This window comes from Thermoascus crustaceus, assembly GCF_041956765.1.
Source record: "Thermoascus crustaceus strain CBS 181.67 unplaced genomic scaffold VTN00scaffold_2, whole genome shotgun sequence".
In the NCBI taxonomy this organism is placed as follows: domain Eukaryota; kingdom Fungi; phylum Ascomycota; class Eurotiomycetes; order Eurotiales; family Thermoascaceae; genus Thermoascus; species Thermoascus crustaceus.
Window position 1 is genome coordinate 2,248,947 of NW_027192528.1, and position 18,016 is coordinate 2,266,962.

Sequence of the window (18,016 nt, forward strand, 5' to 3'; positions counted from 1 at the left end):
ATGTGGTCTATTATGCCCTTGGGGACAAAATGAAAGAATATCACTTAGTGCAATAAAAAAGACTTTATTTAACTTCACTGTAATAGATTTGATTTACAAAGCACTGCCTTTTCCTAGTTGTCGGACTGAAATGTGTTGTGCAACTTCGACTAGTGGTTCAAAGTGAAAGCCGCTATTGCCAATCCTGGACATTTGCAGGACACCTGACTTTAATCCGACGTCAGCAAAACAAATCGACTTACATGGAACGCTTCTCAGAATATATACGATATTATTAATGATGATAGTTCGGGTTGTCGCTCTGAAGGGCATCCACAGGTTTCTATTCCAAAAAAGGGAAGGAAGGAAAGAATGAATTCTGTATCACTGCAGGACCAGCAGCTGGGCTCAGCCTCACTTAAATCTTCTGAAGAACTGGCACATCTACATACTATCTAACGGTGGTTCCTACCAGTTATTTCACATGTACTTGGCAAAAGAGCGATTGAAGGAACAAAGACATTGCATTGCAAATAAGGGAAGGGTAGGATGGGGCTACCCCTGGCATACGTCAACAAATTTCAAAACTCTTAAGTCCGAACGTAGGATGTATATACCGAGATCGATCGCTTTGGCATGTTCACCAATCACACATAGACCCATATAACTTCAAATGGTATATATATATATGACGAGTCTGATTCTAGTTCTTCTCAAGAGCAGCGCCAGGAACCATTCTCGCATACCGATGCGTGGTCGCTGAGTAGTAAATATTACCAGCAAGACACTCGATCATTCCACGTGCGAATCGGAGCTGGTTCTCTTTGAGCGTTCCGGCATCGACGAGTTTCTTGCATTCGTCGTGGATTTGGTTCTCCAGGTCCCACAGCACGGTGCGCAGGACTAACTTGGCAGTACTGGGAGAGGCGGAGAGCAGGTCCTGAAGAACCTTGACGGCATTGACGAGAGCCATGCCCGACTGTACATGCTCGCGATACTCTTTCTCGAAGGAGTAGAGATCGTTGGTTCAAGCTCGTATGCAACTTCCACAGACGGAGATCCACCATGCACGCATATTCTCCCACTGATCACGAGTCCCCATGTCCTGGACAGCGGAGATTCCATCCATGCAGCCCCCACAGTGTGGATCTAAGATCCCAGTTCACAATTGGTGAATACCTTGCACATACTAACGGACTCGACCACAGATGACCCATGTTCTGAACTGCGAGATCGATCTGTCACATAGATCTCCCAGCATCCGACTCCCTACCCATCCCGCCGTGGTCGATTAAATTCTCATTAGTAAAGAGCCACCTTTTAGTAGCCTACCAGCGTGCTGTTTTATCAAATGTGTGAATTTAGACACTGGCAAATGCCAGTCGAGGGGATAATACAGCAAAGGCAGAGAAGAAGGTGGCATAGCTGAAGGTTATGCCAACGAGCCTTATACATAAAGTGTACGTGCGAAGATAACCAGTTACTTGCCACATTTCTGTGATAATCTGCCAGTAGTGAAAATGCAATTTGCACATTTAACGAGCTGGAAGAGGTTGTAATAGTTTATTTCTTGATGAAATTTCTTTCTTAGACCTTGCTTACCAACTCTGGACAATACGATGTCATAAAGGACAAGTGCCTACATCCCTAGCAAGTAGGCACATATCTCAAAAATTTTCCCCTCCTGCAAGTCGGCTTTCGATCCTCATTACAAGATAACCGTCACCATTAACCTTAACCGGAGGAATGATCTCATCTGGAACTCGAATCGCCTTGCGATAAACTATTCTTACCCAGAAAGGATAAGGATCCGCGTGCTGATCCCACGTTTTGGGAAAATGCAATTATGAGGCCGCAGGACTCCGAAAAATGCAAGATGTAGATCTCGATTATGTTCGGTGGTTCCATGCAGTAGGTCTGGAAAATATCTGTGCATCCAGATTACGACAGATCACATCGTGTGGAGCGCTATACTGCACAGTAGATTCCGTCAGAAGGTGGAATTCTCGATGTTCTAAAATTTGTACCGCCCAATCATAATGCTGACCACTGCAATGAACGAATATTTGCCCTTTTTAACTTTTGGAATCTTAACTACTGGGTACTTAGGAGGCTGCCCGCGGCCCGTAACCCGCGATCCGCAACATCAGCTAGCCGCGAATCGGCATGAGTTAAGACAAGATCTTCAGAGAATCTACGATACGGAAAATAATACCGGGAAAAGGGATCTGGGGTCCTCGGGATGAGACATCATGCATGCACATGCGCTGTTCGCGTGCTAAATCTTTGCTCTGGTATTGCTCTGGTATCGAGGAACATATCCTACCGTCTCAGCTGTTGTAAAACGATAGGTAAGTATTTTATGATCCAATCATAATTAGACAGATACCTACCTATTATTCCGAGCGCTTACTGTGCTTTTACTACCAAACTAGAGTATGGATGTCTCAGCTAGTCAACGTGTGTCCTCAAAGTTACCTAGGTAGGTATTTTCAGACCCCCTCTCCCGCCCAGTCAGGGACCCTGGACTATCATGGATGCAAGACCCAGCGATCTTGATCCTACCTACTCGGGAACACCAAACTTATGCATATCCGTACAGGGCACGCCTCATTTCCGCGGCTATGTATGACCCCGGGTATGCAGGTCGGGGAAAAGGGCCGTGGCGAATACGTCCCGTCGGGGTCGAATGCCACGTCAAATTTGCCCCCATATATTCCGGAACCTTTATTCTTATCGAGGGTCGGAAATTAACTACCTTAATAACCGATATTGTAGAAGGGTGAACGGGGGTTCTGATTGGTCAGATAAAATAGAATTACATTAAACGGCGTGGCATAGGCATGACAATCTCTAACGGGCTGCAATATTCAGTTGACATATATATATGTTCATTGATACCGCCTACTCTACACATTATACATTTGAAATTCGGGATTTTACAGAATCTGGGCCCCGAAACCCTGAATCAGGTCCTGGCGCGTTGTATATAGAATTCATTCAAGCACACTTCCTTTCAAAAGCCACAATGTCTGGGAGATCCTTGATATCCGTCGACTCGTTCGTATTGACGTCCACAAGCCGGACAGCTTCCAGGTGGAGTGAGCCTGGTGTCAGTGGCAGCAGCTTCAGTTCAGTCGAGTGGCAAGTGCCAGGGAGGAGTGGGCTGGAAGATTATTGATTAGACCAAAGCGCATGATTAAGAAGAGGCCAAGGGATCACTTACCCAACTCGCACGTCTGCACTCAGGCAGACCAATTCTGCGTCCTGCCCAGTCGCATTCTTCTGCATAGCATGCACTATATTATCATCTGTCACCGCCTCCGCCACTTGATTTTCTTTGGGGTTAGAAGCGGACGACGATGACGGTCGTGCGACATGACTACGCGGATCCGCGCGCTTCCTTCGAGGAATACCCATCATCGCAAACTTACGTGGTACCCCGGAGCGGTTGACAATAAAGACGTCCCAATTGAACGGCTTACTAACTTCCACGCTGACGGGACCGGAAAATGATATTGTCACCCCCATATCGGTGGTGGAATAGGCTCGCTCGCGAAGGGAGCTTCGATTCGACGGAGGAACTCCTGGAGTGCCGTTGATTTGGGCTGAAGACACTGAAAGACTCGCAGGACGGTTAGTCCGTTGAAGGAGCTGGCTCGGGCCACCAAACGTTGGATTGAGAGGTATGGAGAAATCCACGTTTGCCTTCCATTCCATCGAAATCCGTGGCTTGCAGTCATCGGATAGTAATATTACTCCACCCAGTGAAATATCCAAGACGCTAACCATGGCCGTGGTCGAAGGGTTAGGATCTGGTTCGTATTCAGGTGTAAGCTTATAGAGCAGAGTAATATCGTCTCTTGGACGACATGTTAGAGGTAGAGTAAGCCCAGAGGCGGTCGAGAGGTTCTCGATCTGTCCGTCGGAAAGATGGACTTCTGCCCTATCAAGAACAACGTCGCAATTCAGGAAAGGTGTCACTTCAAAGTCGAGGCTGGCAATAGTCGTTGGCCGGCCCGAGAAGGTATTTAAGCGCGAGTACCTGATCCTTGCGCTGGCAGCAGGCACAATTCGAATTGGATTATGCGTCTGTTGCTGAATGTTATATATCGGCTCCTCTGCGTGCGTCGCGGGCACAACCCGCAGGAGCCGCGATGCTGGAAGAAATGGATCCGCATTCTTCAGAGCTGGGTCTGCTGCCAAGGGCGAGAAGACATTGCTAGAAGCGGGAACAAGGGTTGGAAGGTATACGTCTTCACGTGGTGCTCCTGTGGATCTTGATGGAGGGTTGAGAGTCGCATAGGCTGTGAAAACTACAGATGGGTATTGAATGCGAATACGAGGCCGATCTCCGCATCATTAGCACACGCTGCAACAAGCTCAGCCAGGGGAACAGCTTACTGAGGAAAGCTTCGATCTTCCATATAACATAGACATGGTTACCGCTTCCCTCCTCTCCTTCGAATGCGTTGACGACAACAAGCGGCTCCTCCTTGTCATCCACGACCCCCGAGAATATCAAGTCCCTCGCGGAGGTGGATCCCTCAATACCCGTGTCTGTAGGACTGATCGCAAAGGCATCGAGTCTGACTTCTAGTCTCGGAAGACGGGATTTCAAGGAGTGTTCAGAGCAATTCGAGAGTCTAAGGACGACGCGCACAGTAGCAAATTCATCTGTATTGCTGTGAATGAGTAAGAGGCTGAACTCACGTTGGGGCACAGCTCTTCACTTACCAAAGAACAAAAGTGAGCGCTGCGGTATCGAGGACAGAACAGAGGGCAAATCCCCAGCGCCTTTCTCCAAGGAGGAGGTCAGCGCAGCCTCGATATCTATATCTGGAGCATGCGGGACCACCGTGTCTAGAACCGCGTGTCTCAGGAACTCCCCGTGGAGGTCGGAGCCAGGCATTGCGAAGGTGACAGTGGCATGCTCTCAATCACTATCAGTCAGAAAAGTCAAGTGAAGCCATCAAAAGGGATATCTGGCTTCAGCTTGACTCGGCCTGCAGAGAGATATCGAGCGTTGCGCATGCTCCAGCGAAGCACCCCGTACTCGCTGCAAACACCGACAAACAGCGGCTACGGCGAGCCAAGCCGACCCAACGCCAGCTTTTTGCGGAGCTCCGCGCTTTTCTCGACTCTGCGCCATCACTCTCCTTTCCTGCAAGACAACATCTCTCCCACTACAACTGTAGCAGATTCGGGATGAATCCGGTGGGTGGCATGCCGGGCGCTCCTAGCCTTTGGCAGGAGGCCCGTAACGCCGACGGGAGAGTCTATTACTACAATGTGCAGACGAAGCAGACACAATGGGCGAAGCCCTTCGAGCTGATGACTCCAATAGAGGTTCGTATGGATGATTGTTTATCGTCTCAGAACAAGACTGACATCCACTCTTCGCAGCGCGCGTTGGCAAATCAGCCATGGAAGGAATACACCGCTGAGGGCGGACGTAAATACTGGTACAACACGGAAACAAAGCAGAGTACTTGGGAGATGCCAGAAGTTTACAAAAATGCTCTTGCGCAGGCTCAACACACCCAAGGACCACCTGCAGCGTAAGTCATCGTCTCTCCTTGTCTTATATCTGCTCTAACTCTGCTGTAGCGGCCCAACTTTCGTTGCAGGTGGAACCAGCGCCTTCCCTACCTATCCGCAGCGCGACCGCGACGAACACGATCGAAGTGCCACCGACAAACGCGGTGGATATGGTGCCCCTGATACAAATGGAGTAGCTGCTGCTTCTGCACTAAGTACTCAGCAGACAGAACCAGAGTACAGCTCGTTTGAAGAAGCAGAAAACGCGTTCATGAAACTGCTGCGGCGCAGTGGCGTTCAACCCGACTGGACTTGGGAGCAAACAATGCGTGCAACGATTAAAGACCCGCAGTACCGTGCTCTGAAGGATCCCAAAGACCGCAAGGCCGCCTTTGAGAAGTATGCGGCTGAGGTTCGCGCGCAGGAAAAGGACCGGGCGAAAGAAAGATTCGCTAAGCTCCGAGCAGATTTTAATACCATGCTGAGAAGCCATCCTGAGATCAAGCACTACACTCGTTGGAAGACTATCCGTCCTATCATCGAAGGCGAAACCATCTTCAGGTCCACCAACGATGAGAACGAGAGGCGGCAGCTCTTCGAAGAGTACATCGCGGATCTCAAGAAGGCCCATGTTGAGCAAGAAGCCGTCAAGCGGAAGGCCGCGATGGACGAGTTGGTTGCGATTCTGAAGGCTTTGGATCTCGAGCCGTACACTCGCTGGTCTGAGGCGCAGGGGATCATACAATCTAATGAGAGGATTCAAAATGACGATAAGTTCAAGACCCTGAGCAAATCAGACATTCTGACAGCTTTCGAGAATCATATCAAGTCCCTCGAGCGGACCTTCAACGACGCTCGCCAGCAGCAAAAGGCTGCCAAAGCGCGAAGGGAGCGCCATAACCGAGAGCAGTTCATCGAGCTTCTGAAGGAGCTCAGATCGCAGGGCAAGATCAAGGCCGGCAGCAAATGGATGAACATCTACCCTCTGATTGAAAATGACCCTCGGTATGTAGCAATGCTCGGTCAGCCTGGGTCTACTCCTCTGGACCTATTCTGGGACATGGTGGAAGAAGAGGAACGGTCTCTGCGGGGACCCCGCAATGATGTCTTGGATGTTTTGGATGTGAGTAGCCTTTATATAATAGTAATAGCTGCGGTTGCTAACGATTCTTTCAGGATAACCGCTATGAGATCACCCCGAAGACCACTTTCGAAGAGTTCAATTCTGTGATGAGCACTGATCGCCGTACAGCTAATATCGATCCTGAGATCCTCCAGCTCATTTTCCAGCGTCTTCAAGAAAAGGTGATACGCCGCACTGAAGATGAGAAGCACGCGGCTGACCGCCATCAACGTCGCGCCGTTGACGCGCTGCGCTCTCGCATCAAGCACCTCGAGCCTCCCGTCCGCGCCACCGACACTTGGGAGCAAGTGCGCCCCAGGGTGGAGAAACTCGAAGAATACAAGGCCATTGAGTCTGACGAACTCCGCCAGGCGGCCTTTGAGAAGGTCATCCGCCGTCTCAAGGAAAAGGAAGAAGACGCGGAGAGGGACCGCGAGCTGCGCGACCGCGACCGCGGTGGCCGACGTGATCGCGACTATGACCGTGTCGACCGCGACTATCGCAACGGTCAGTCGTACAGAAGCGACAGGGAGAGAAGGGCGGCGTCCACCCGTCTCAGCCGCACCCCTGAGCCCGACGCCTACGAAGCAGACCGTCGCAAAGCCCAAGCCGATCGCGAGCGGTCCTACAGGAAAGCCAGTGGCCTGTCTCCTATCCGCGAGAGACGCGATGATCGTGATCGAGACAGGGACCGTGACCGTGACCGTGATCGCTACCGCGACAGAGACCGCGACAGGCGCCCGCTCAGCCATTACGAGCGCGAACGCCGCGATCGCGAAGAAGAGCGTGAGCGTCTGTACCGCACGCGCGCCGACCCCCGCGGCAGCCGCGATGAGCTCGACTACGGCGACGCCCGCAGCACGGTAAGTACCAGCGATCACCAACGTCGCCGCAGACGCGACAGCGACGTGGACAGCGTCGCCAGTCGCAGCGCCAAACGGTACAGGCGGGATAGCCGTGAGAGAGACCGGTCTAGAGGCGCTGGCGGGCGCAGAGATCGGGACCGCGACCGTCCTCGGGACAGGGAGCGTACACCCATGGAGGTGGAGACGAAGAAGGAAGAGAAAGCGGTGCACTCTGGTAGCGAGGAGGGTGAGATCGAGGAGGACTAAATTAATCTCATTTAATTAATTTAGTTGTAATCACTGATTGCGCGGGGAGCCGAGTTGAGAGGCCGGATCGGATCAGATCGTAAGTGTACTACACCTCTCTCTCCCCCCCCTTTAGCAAATCAACTTAGGTTCGTATCTACTCTGTCTATATAAATAGAAAGGCTATTTCAACTCGTAATGTTCTTCAACCTGCTATCAATTTGCAGTATATAATTTCCTAGTGCTCAGGCGTATGTAACTTGGATGTCCGAAGTCAGGGTTGCCTACTACCTACCCAAGTAGTACCCGTTGACCTAGTGGACATCCTACAGAAGTCCTTCCTGTCCTTGGAGAGCAGTATTCTATCATATAGTTAGTGTAAGAAAAAAGTGATCCTCAGTTAGGTAGGTGGGTAGGTAGTTATTCGATGAGTCCTGTTTTGATATCATATCTAGCACTCGACTCGATGTTTAAGGTCTAACTGCTCGCGCTTTATATATATGCTCCAGCCCCGTTCATATACACCCGACATCTTAAACTAAACAATAAAAATAATAATAAGTCGACCAACTACACTGAAACTCTGCATTTGCACTAACTATACTACTGCTAGATGGCTCTATGCTAAAAGAGCATACATGCATGCATTCAATTCACCTATGAAGGCGAGCATTTCCGGGAGACTAAGCTAGGAAGGCGGGCAGAAGGAGATCGAGGGATATCATATCCATCGACGAAAAGTCAAATGCACGGAAACGAGTGTCTCAAGGCAAGAAAAGATGCACTGAAAATTAAAAAAAAAAAGTCGGTGCAAATTGCCAAATGTCTTCGCCCGCCACCTGGTCCATTACTGGAAATGCTGCCCCTGGCAGTGGTCACCTAACTTGACCCGTCCCATTTTATTTTTTTCCAGTCCTCGCCTGACTATCCTCACGGTAGGAGTCGAAAAAGAAAAAATCATCCATGTCATAACCTCATTGCATGCTTGGGCGCTCTCACCCCTACCTAACCCTGCCAATCCAAAAGCGGAACTGGCCTGAGAGCACCTGACCATTTTGAATACAGACAAGAAACCGCGGCTATACCCGACATATGAATCGCAAACTAAAACATTCGGATGGATAGACGAGGTCATGGATAACAAGGCCGTGAGTACGAGTGGAGCACAGCGCTGACGACGGATGACTGACCCCTACGTGGGGAAGAGGCAAACATGGTGACAGGAGGTCAACCACTGCCCCAGTCAGAAATGTCATCCTCATCGTCATCCTCACCGCCCGATACCTCATCTTCCGGAAGACCCGCACAGCGACGGCACCCTCTAGACCCTCTACCAACGCCGGAAAATGCCACTAACCAAACGCCCTTTTTGGTGCCACGGTGCCGTCGTCGTCCTTGACGTTTATAGGAGTCGCGGTCATCACGCCTGCGACGATCGCGACGATGCTTGCCCGGAACGCCCTTTTCAACTCTCTTCCTCCAGGAAGAACTATTCAGAGTACAGTCAGCATGCTTCAAGCAACTGAAAAACGAATATCAATTGACAAACTTACGTAGTTTCCACTCAACTTCTGTTCCTGATCGAGCTGACTCTGGTACTTGTTGATACGTGGGCGGTAGCTGTTCGGGTCACGACGGAATGTGACATCCAAGTTCTGAAGGAACTTGTTGCAGCCAGTCAAGAGCGACTCGGGGGTGTTAGCACGAGCATCGACGGAGGGCTTGCCATCGAACACGATGACACGGTCAGCGAGATAGGTGGCCATGATGAAGTCGTGCTCGACGATGAAGGCAGTCTTCTTGGTGTGCATAATGAAGCGCTTGATGACCCTAGCGGCGACAATACGCTGCTCGGAATCGAGATAAGCGCTAGGTTCGTCGATCACGTAAATGTCTGCGGGAATACCCAGAGCCAGGACAATGGCGACACGCTGCAATTCACCACCAGAGAGGTTCTGAACTTCCTGGTCGATGAAGTCATCGATCTTGAGAGGCTTGTAAACGTCGGTCTGGAACTGCGGGGATAGGAAAGCAGCCTTGATCTTCTTGAAGAACAACTGGCGCACTGTACCCTGGAACTTGGGCGTGATCTTCTGAGGCTTCATGCTGATGTTCATCCGAGGAACGGACTGGTTGCCGTCCGGCTTCTCCGCACCAGCAAGCATCTTACAGAAGGTAGTCTTGCCAGTTCCGTTTTCTCCCATCATGACGATGATCTCTGAGTCGGTGAATCTTCCAGCCTCGACCTTGAGATGGAAGTTTCCGAGAGTCTTCTCCATCGCCGGGTAGCTAAAGGCACGCGCCTTGTCAACGACGAAGTCATCACCGGCCTCCGCGATACGGAAGGTGAGGGACTCCTCTCTGAATCGAAGGTTTTCCGTCGGGATGTGACCGTCCAGAAAGATGTTGATACCTTCACGGACGGAGGCAGGGAGAGTAACGACACCATATACGGCTGGCTTGCCATACAGAACGCAGACGAAGTCGGACAGATAGTCGAGGACGGACAAATCGTGTTCGACTACGATGACGTAGTCATCTGGGCGCAGAAGTTCACGAATCGTACGGGCTGCGCTAAGACGCTGCTTAACATCCAGATAGGAAGACGGCTCGTCGAACATGTAGCTATGGCACTGTTAGAGTTGAACAGAACTAGCGGTGGATAGTTGGTGCTTACACATCAGCTTGCTGCACGCAAACAAGACCAATAGCGAATCGCTGCAGCTCTCCACCAGAAAGAAGACCAATATCACGGTCCTTGACCTGGTTCAGTTCTACAAGAAAGTCAGAAACTCAACCAGAGTGGGGAAAACACATAGATGATAGCATACCCAGAACATCCATTATGTGCTCCATGTTGTCCATCTGGGCTCGGGCCTGGATGAGAGGACCGACAGTCTTCACTGGTCCCTTAACGGCCTTGGGGATCTGGTCGACATATTGTGGCTTGACGACAGCCTTCAGGTCATCCTCCAGGACCTTGGTAAAGTAGTCTAAGCAGTGTCAGAAACCACGACCCATCCGTTTTCGTGATAGAAACGTACTCTGCAGCTCGGAACCACGAAAATACTTCAAGATCTCCTCCCAGTCCGGAGGGTTGTCATACCGTCCGAGATTAGGCTTGAGCTTGCCGCTGAGAATCTTAAGAGCAGTACTCTTGCCAATACCGTTCGTTCCCACGAGACCCAGGACCTGACCGGGACGAGGCATAGGCAGTCTGTGGAGCTTGAAACTGTTGGCCGAGTAGCGGTGGGTCACCTCAGTCTCGAGGTTGGTGGGCAAGTTGATGATATGGATGGCGCCAAAGGGACATTTCTTCGGGCAGATACCGCAACCGATACAGAGACGCTCGGAGATGAATGCGATCTTGGAGTCGGGGGTGACCTCAATACACAGCTTGCCCGTGCGGACTACAGGGCAAGACTTCTTGCACTCTTGCCGGCATTTCTTCAGAGATCAGTACTGCTGCTTCCGTCTCAGTCAGGAACTCAGTTCGTACCTTTGGTTTACACTGTTATTGTAAAAAGACGCGGGTTAGCAACATCCACAGGGCACCGTGGCAAAGGGTACAGGCGGGGCAACACATGCGCACCTTGTCACTGTTGACAATTGCAACTCTAAAAAAAGCTGTCAGTACTGTGGCCTGATGGACTAGATCATAGGAGGCGCGTACCTGGTGAGCTTGTCAGACATGGTGGGCAACGATGGTGCTCAAGAGAGCTGTGCAACGCGTGTCTGTAGGATTATAGACCCAACTGCGGAACAAGAATATAAAAACGGAAATAGACGAGAACGTCAGAGGGATCTCTAACGTCAAAGGACACCGCAGCAGCTATGCAGGCGGAACACAGACGACTGGGTATCCGTGCAGAGCAAAGCTCAGAAGTGCCAAAAGAGGAGCAGGATGAGCTTTCGCAGCCACGGGGCAGGAGGGGCTCCAGAGAAAAGCAGGCCAGGAATTGTGGGATAGAGCAGGGCCGGGGTGGAGGCCTCAGGCCGCCCGTGCTGCGCTGGTAGGGCTCTGGGCCGTCGATGCCTGAGAGAGGGCAAAGCAGGATTAGGCGCGCCGTGATTGGCCGGCGGGCCGAGCGCAGCGGCGCCGGGCTTTCTGTCGGGCCGGCGCTGAGTCAGCCGTGGCGGTGCGCCACACGTGACGGAGCCTGTCTTCGGGCTAACCGGATCGGGGATCGCTGCCTGGCGCTAAACTGCATGCAGCGCCGGCGCGCCGTGGCGGCCTCAGGCAGGCGGCGGGAGCCCACCGCCCGGCCGGTCCAGTCGCTGCGACTCGCTCTCCGACGACCACCACCACCGCCGACCTACAACTCTTCCCATTCTTACTCCCTCACCTTCTCAGGCCTCCGTCTGCCCTCTCCATCCGCCCACCACCCACCCTCCTCTTCTCCCCCCACTCCCCCGGCCACCATTGCTTGCCTCTAGCCTCCTCTGCCTTGGGGCCACCAGGCTATGGACTGTAAGTGCTCTGCTTGTGCTGTTTTGGCTGCCTCAGACGCGTCCCTGTGTGCCCGGCTGGGGTACTTCTCCACGTTCTCGACCCACCCAGTATCACCAGAACTGCCCTCTGCCCTCTGCTTCTCGTGCTGTCGCTGGTCATTTCGAGGGCGCGATCTGCTCGCATAGACGCTCTCGGATCTGCGTCTGTGCTCGGTTTTCTGCCGGTGTCACTCGGACTGCCATCACTGCTCTTCGTCTCGTCCATCCAATCCATCATCAAATCCATCTCGATCCATCAGATCCACCCCTCCCACCCTATTCTAGCGTCTGTCCTGCCTCTATCCAGTATTTTCTGGGTCGCGTACCTCCGCACTACAAGATCGTGTCACTTTTACCGCTGTCCGGACCCGATTTGAGCTTCAATGCTGACTGTTCCTGTCCATAGCCACTAGCATGGTGCTCCCATCGGCCTCCGAACCGTCTTCCGTGAGGGCTTTGCCGAACGGCTACGCTCCCTCACCTCATACCAATGATGCCAGCGTTGATGACGAGCTGGCTTCGACGGATAGCGACAGTGAATTGTCGGATCCTTCCGAGGCTCGCGCTGCCTCCGAGTCCGCCTCCGAAGATGATGCCGCGGACGAGTCGTATGATGCGGGGAGCCCCAATGCTGCCGACAGTGATGGGGATTCTGCGATGGAGGACATTGAGCAGACCAATGAGCAGTCGTCTAGCTCTGAAAAGTCTTCCTCCCCGGAAACCGGTCGAGGCACGAAGCGCAAATCACCGATGGTGGACGAGTCAGAATATATGAGACAGAACCCTGATCTCTACGGGCTTCGTCGAAGCTCACGAGCCCGTACAACGCGTCAAATCCAGCAATCCCTCTCCGACTCAGACTCAGAGGAAGTGGCGCCTCGTGCGAAGCGACGTCGTCGCCCTGCCTCAGACCAATCCTCCAAGCGGCCCTCGCGCTCAACAACTCAATCCTCCTTTTCAGACTCTGACAGTGATGAGTATGGTGGAAGTCGTGCTCGCGCGAGCAAAGCAAGGCGGCGTCGCGCACAGTCAAACAACGAGCCTACACACGCTGAAGTCCGCTTCTCCACGAGGAATGCCTCGAGGGTCGCTAATTACAACGAAGATGATGATGACGACATATTTGAGGATGACCCTGAGGATATGACGCAAAACTACTGGGTAAACACAGTGGAGGATGATCGCCCCGGCATTGACGTTGTTCTCAACCATCGTTTCAAAGAAGGGGTCGATCCCAAGAGTGAGAATGTCGGTCGCCACGACTACGAATTTTATATCAAGTGGCAGGGTAAATCACATTACCATGCAACCTGGGAGACAGCAGAGTCCCTCGCAAACTGTCGGGGTATTCGTCGCCTGGACAATTACATTCGAAAGGTCGTGGCGGAAGAACTCCGATTAGCGAACGACGAAGATACCCCTCCTGAAGAAAAAGAGAAGTGGAACTTGGATCGTGAACGTGACGTCGAAGCTATCGAAGACTACAAGAAGGTTGAACGAGTCATTGCAATGCGCGATGGTGAGGATGGGACCGAGTACTTCGTCAAGTGGAAACGTCTCTTCTACGATTCCTGCACATGGGAGAGTGAAGATCTCATCAGCGAGATTGCGCAACGTGAGATAGATCGATACCTTGACCGTTCTTCCCACCCTCCAATATCCAACAAGACGGAGTCTAACCCAGCGACCCGCAAGCCGTTTGAGACGATCAAGACCACTCCAAGCTTCTTACATAATGGCGAACTGAAGGAGTTCCAAATCAAGGGTCTGAATTTCATGGCCTTCAACTGGGTCCGAAATCGAAATGTGATCCTTGCTGATGAAATGGGTCTTGGAAAGACGGTCCAGACGGTCGCCTTCATCAATTGGCTACGCCATGTGAGGCATCAGCAGGGCCCTTTCATCGTCGTCGTTCCCCTCTCTACCATGCCGTCTTGGGCAGAAACCTTTGATCACTGGACGCCTGATCTCAATTATGTGGTCTATAACGGGAACGAAGCCTCGCGCAATGTTATCAGAGACTACGAACTGCTGATTGACGGGAACCCAAAGAGACCCAAGTTCAATGTCCTCCTGACTACTTATGAATATGTGTTGCTGGACTCTTCATTTCTGAGTCAGCTCAAGTGGCAGTTCCTTGCGGTTGACGAGGCGCACCGGCTTAAGAACCGTGACTCCCAGCTGTATGCCAAGCTGCTCGAGTTCAAAGCACCTGCTAGACTCCTTATCACCGGTACCCCCATTCAAAACAACCTGGCTGAACTCTCTGCCCTGATGGACTTCTTGAATCCTGGTCTGGTTGATATTGATGCGGATATGGATCTCAACGCGGAGGCCGCTTCTCAGAAACTGGCTGAACTCACCAAAGCCATCCAGCCGTTCATGCTGCGTCGTACCAAGTCGAAGGTCGAGACCGATCTTCCTCCCAAGATTGAAAAGATCATCCGTGTTGAACTGTCCGACATTCAGCTCGAATACTACAAGAACATCCTCACCAAGAACTACGCAGCATTGAATGAAGGCTCCAAGGGTCAGAAACAATCGCTTTTGAATATCATGATGGAGCTGAAGAAAGCGAGCAACCATCCGTTCATGTTCCCTAGCGCTGAGGCCAAGATCTTGGATGGTAGCACTCGCCGTGAGGACGTGCTAAGAGCATTGATCACCACCAGTGGTAAGATGATGCTCCTTGACCAGCTTTTGGCCAAGTTGAAGCGGGATGGCCATCGGGTCTTGATTTTCAGCCAGATGGTTAAGATGCTTGATATCCTGGGCGACTACATGGAGTATCGTGGTTACTCATACCAGCGACTCGACGGGACAATCGCAGCAGGGCCTCGTCGTCTCGCCATCGAACATTTCAATGCCCCAGAGAGTAATGACTTTGCCTTTATACTCTCGACTAGAGCGGGTGGTCTTGGAATCAATCTGATGACGGCGGACACGGTTATTCTTTTCGACTCTGACTGGAACCCTCAGGCTGACCTTCAAGCGATGGCACGAGCACATCGTATTGGACAGACCAAGCCAGTTAGTGTGTACCGCCTGGTTTCGAAGGACACTGTCGAGGAGGAGGTCTTGGAGAGAGCTCGCAACAAGCTCCTTCTCGAATTCATCACCATCCAACGTGGCGTCACCGACAAGGAGGCCTCGGAGATCCAGAACAAGATGGCTCGTGGCGGTCTTAATGTCGGTGAACCGACCGCTACTGACGACATCTCTCGCATTCTCAAACGCCGTGGGCAGAAGATGTTCGAGCAGACCGGGAATCAAAAGAAGTTGGAGCAGCTGGATATTGACTCCGTCCTAGCCAACGCCGAACTTCACCAGACAGAGCAAGAAGAGAGCATTCAAGCAGACGGCGGTGAAGAGTTCCTCAAGGCTTTCAACTTTGTGGATATCAAGGTCGATGACCTTAGCTGGGACGACATCATCCCCAAAGACCAACTCGAGGAAATTAAGGCTGAGGAGAAGAGGAAGGCAGATGAGCGTTACCTGGCTCAGATGATCGAACAAAACCGGCCACGGAAGCGCAACATCCCTGTTGACGGACATGAGGGACGTGAAGAACGCAAAGCTAAACGTCAAGCGAGAGCGCAGGTCAATGCCGATTCCGCTGACCTTTCAGACTCCAATCAGGCCCTGGACCCGAAGCGACCTCTTGTTGAGAAGGAATACCGCCACCTGATTCGCGCATACCTGAGATATGGTGATATAGATGACTGCGAAGAGGAAGTCATCCGAGATGCCAGACTTGTTGGCCGCGACAGGGACACCGTGAAGGCTGCTCTCAAAGAAATCACTGATAAGGCCGCAGCTCTTGTCAAGGAGGACACTGAGAAACTGGAGGCTCTCGAACAGGAAGGCAAGGTCCCTACCAAGAAGGAGAAGAAGGCAGTTCTGTTTGATCACCGGGGTGTCAAGCGACTGAATGCCTGGACCATTGTTGAGCGTCCTGGTGAGATGCGCCTGCTGAGAGAAGTCACGTCCGCTGTATCTGATCCCAAGAGTTTCCGAATCCCGGAAGCTACCAAGGGTGCTGACTACAGCTGTCCCTGGGGAGCACGCGAGGATGGGATGCTTTGCGTTGGTATCGCCCGTCATGGATACGGCGCTTGGGCGCAGATCAGAGACGATCCCGAGCTGGCTCTTGGCGATAAATTCTTCTTGGAAGAGCATCGCGTGGACAGGAAGAATGAACGCATGAAGGCCGAAGACAAGTCCACCAAATCCCCGGGCGCAGTCCATCTGGTCCGTCGTGCAGACTATCTGCTTTCTGTTCTCAAAGATAAGATGAGCGATGGCAAGAGCCTTGCCGCAAAGAAAGCGGTAGAGAATCATCATCGCAACAACAGAAAGAATGGAATGAATTCCCGTCACGAGGCGAGTGCCAGCGTGTCCGCCTCCCCGGCCCCTTCAAACGCTCGCAAAACATCCCGCGAGACAGACAAATCGCGGCATCGTTCCCAGACCCACGGTATCCGGGACAGTGTTGAGCGGCCAAGCACTCCACAATCTGACGCCCGTCCGAGATCTGGTCCCGAGGCCGAGAAGAGTCGCAAGAAGGGCTCCGATGGGTTGGCTGATCGTCGTAAGAGCAATGAAAATGGCCCCTCTGGAAAGGAGGACATGGCTCGGTTGTTCTTCAAGCCGATCCGGGAGCATCTGAAGCGGGTATCCATGGTCACCAAGGAAAATTACCCCAACAAGGCCGAGCGCGCGGCTGAGATACGGGTACTGGTGCGCAAGATTGGTGACTTCATCACGAAAACCGTGGAAGGGGAGTCCGTGCCTTCTCTCGGGGAACGTCTGTGGTAAGTCGCTACTCTGTTTCTTTTCTTTTCTTTTCGCCTTCCTGACCAGAAGTATAGGACCTACGTTGCGGAGAATTACTGGCCCAACAAGGACATACAGGTGCCGAAACTCGTGGAAACCTACGAGAAGATTGTGGCTGCCGATCGGGAAGCCAAAGGTGGCAATGGCCCTGCTAACGGGGCCTAGGCTTTCATGCCGCTCTGGGATCGATGACATCCCCCTGTTGAGCCTGTACTTACGCATCTCGTCTGTATACCGAGCTCTTTTTCTCCTTTTTAAATGGCAGAGTCATGTCCCATTGTTGGGTATTGGCTTGTTTTATGTTTCTCCGGGATATGTTGGAGTTTTGGGAGGCTAAATGTTCATTCGAACCTGCATGGCGATGGCGTACGGTTGGATGCTCCTGTTTGTCAGCGGCTACCACGAGTGGGAATATGATGTATGCATGATCTGTTCCTGTGTCTGTTCATTTACTCTGTTGTTCTTTCCTCTTATTTATTTCTTATGTACTTGACTCCCTCTTCGGAGATGGCAGTCTTGTCTTTTTACATATACACCCCTGGAACCGCTCGTGAGAGCTTGGAGTCCTTGTGGTTGTCTATTTTCTTTGTTTTTTTTTTTAACTTCTCTAGCCCTGTGGACTTTCCTGTTTAGATCTCTCCACTCGTGGTATGCCTGCACTGCCTTTACGGCGAAACGTTGTCCTATTTTCTTTCCTGTGATTATGCAAAAAAGGGACAAGGATAGGGGGCATGTGCTCCAATTCATCATCCAGAATCATATCCGGTGTTTATGACTCGGGTCAGGATTTTTTCCCTCATTTCTCTTTTTTCTTGTGGGTTTTCCAATTCTGTGATTTTATGTTGCCCCACGCTGCAATTTGGCAAGTCAGGCTTTGGAGCAGAAAAAGAGAAAGAGAAAAGTCTTCTTCTCTTCCTTTTTTTTTTCTCTTTTTGGGATGTTGCACAGAGTTTAC

General features: G+C 51.8%; 6 protein-coding genes across 6 annotated transcripts; 3 read left to right on the forward strand and 3 right to left on the reverse strand.

Annotated features, from left to right (window-relative positions):
- Positions 1–172: 172 nt before the first annotated feature.
- On the reverse strand, positions 173–952 carry VTN00DRAFT_4343 (uncharacterized protein; the record flags this gene model as incomplete). The annotated part of the gene is made up of 2 exons (XM_069430761.1): positions 173–203; positions 726–952. 2 exons carry the CDS (start codon positions 950–952, stop codon positions 173–175), a joined length of 258 nt encoding a protein of 85 aa, XP_069289864.1.
- Positions 953–2,979: 2,027 nt separating this feature from the next.
- VTN00DRAFT_4344 (uncharacterized protein) lies at positions 2,980–4,891 on the reverse strand (the record flags this gene model as incomplete). The annotated part of the gene is made up of 4 exons (XM_069430762.1): positions 2,980–3,145; positions 3,206–4,331; positions 4,384–4,656; positions 4,717–4,891. 4 exons carry the CDS (start codon positions 4,889–4,891, stop codon positions 2,980–2,982), a joined length of 1,740 nt encoding a protein of 579 aa, XP_069289865.1.
- A 296-nt stretch (positions 4,892–5,187) lies between these two features.
- Positions 5,188–7,755, forward strand: VTN00DRAFT_4345 (uncharacterized protein; the record flags this gene model as incomplete). Its single annotated transcript, XM_069430763.1, has 4 exons — positions 5,188–5,328; positions 5,386–5,540; positions 5,590–6,643; positions 6,697–7,755. The coding sequence occupies 4 exons, from the start codon at positions 5,188–5,190 to the stop codon at positions 7,753–7,755; spliced, it is 2,409 nt and encodes an 802-aa protein (XP_069289866.1).
- Positions 7,756–8,961: 1,206 nt separating this feature from the next.
- VTN00DRAFT_4346 (uncharacterized protein) lies at positions 8,962–11,427 on the reverse strand (the record flags this gene model as incomplete). Its single annotated transcript, XM_069430764.1, has 9 exons — positions 8,962–9,023; positions 9,092–9,223; positions 9,284–10,359; positions 10,412–10,508; positions 10,566–10,727; positions 10,779–11,181; positions 11,234–11,245; positions 11,327–11,351; positions 11,408–11,427. 9 exons carry the CDS (start codon positions 11,425–11,427, stop codon positions 8,962–8,964), a joined length of 1,989 nt encoding a protein of 662 aa, XP_069289867.1.
- Positions 11,428–11,568: 141 nt separating this feature from the next.
- VTN00DRAFT_4347 (uncharacterized protein) lies at positions 11,569–12,171 on the forward strand (the record flags this gene model as incomplete). The annotated part of the gene is made up of 2 exons (XM_069430765.1): positions 11,569–11,747; positions 11,790–12,171. The coding sequence occupies 2 exons, from the start codon at positions 11,569–11,571 to the stop codon at positions 12,169–12,171; spliced, it is 561 nt and encodes a 186-aa protein (XP_069289868.1).
- A 27-nt stretch (positions 12,172–12,198) lies between these two features.
- Positions 12,199–17,226, forward strand: VTN00DRAFT_4348 (uncharacterized protein; the record flags this gene model as incomplete). Its single annotated transcript, XM_069430766.1, has 3 exons — positions 12,199–12,205; positions 12,632–17,039; positions 17,097–17,226. 3 exons carry the CDS (start codon positions 12,199–12,201, stop codon positions 17,224–17,226), a joined length of 4,545 nt encoding a protein of 1,514 aa, XP_069289869.1.
- Between the last annotated feature and the right edge of the window lie 790 nt (positions 17,227–18,016).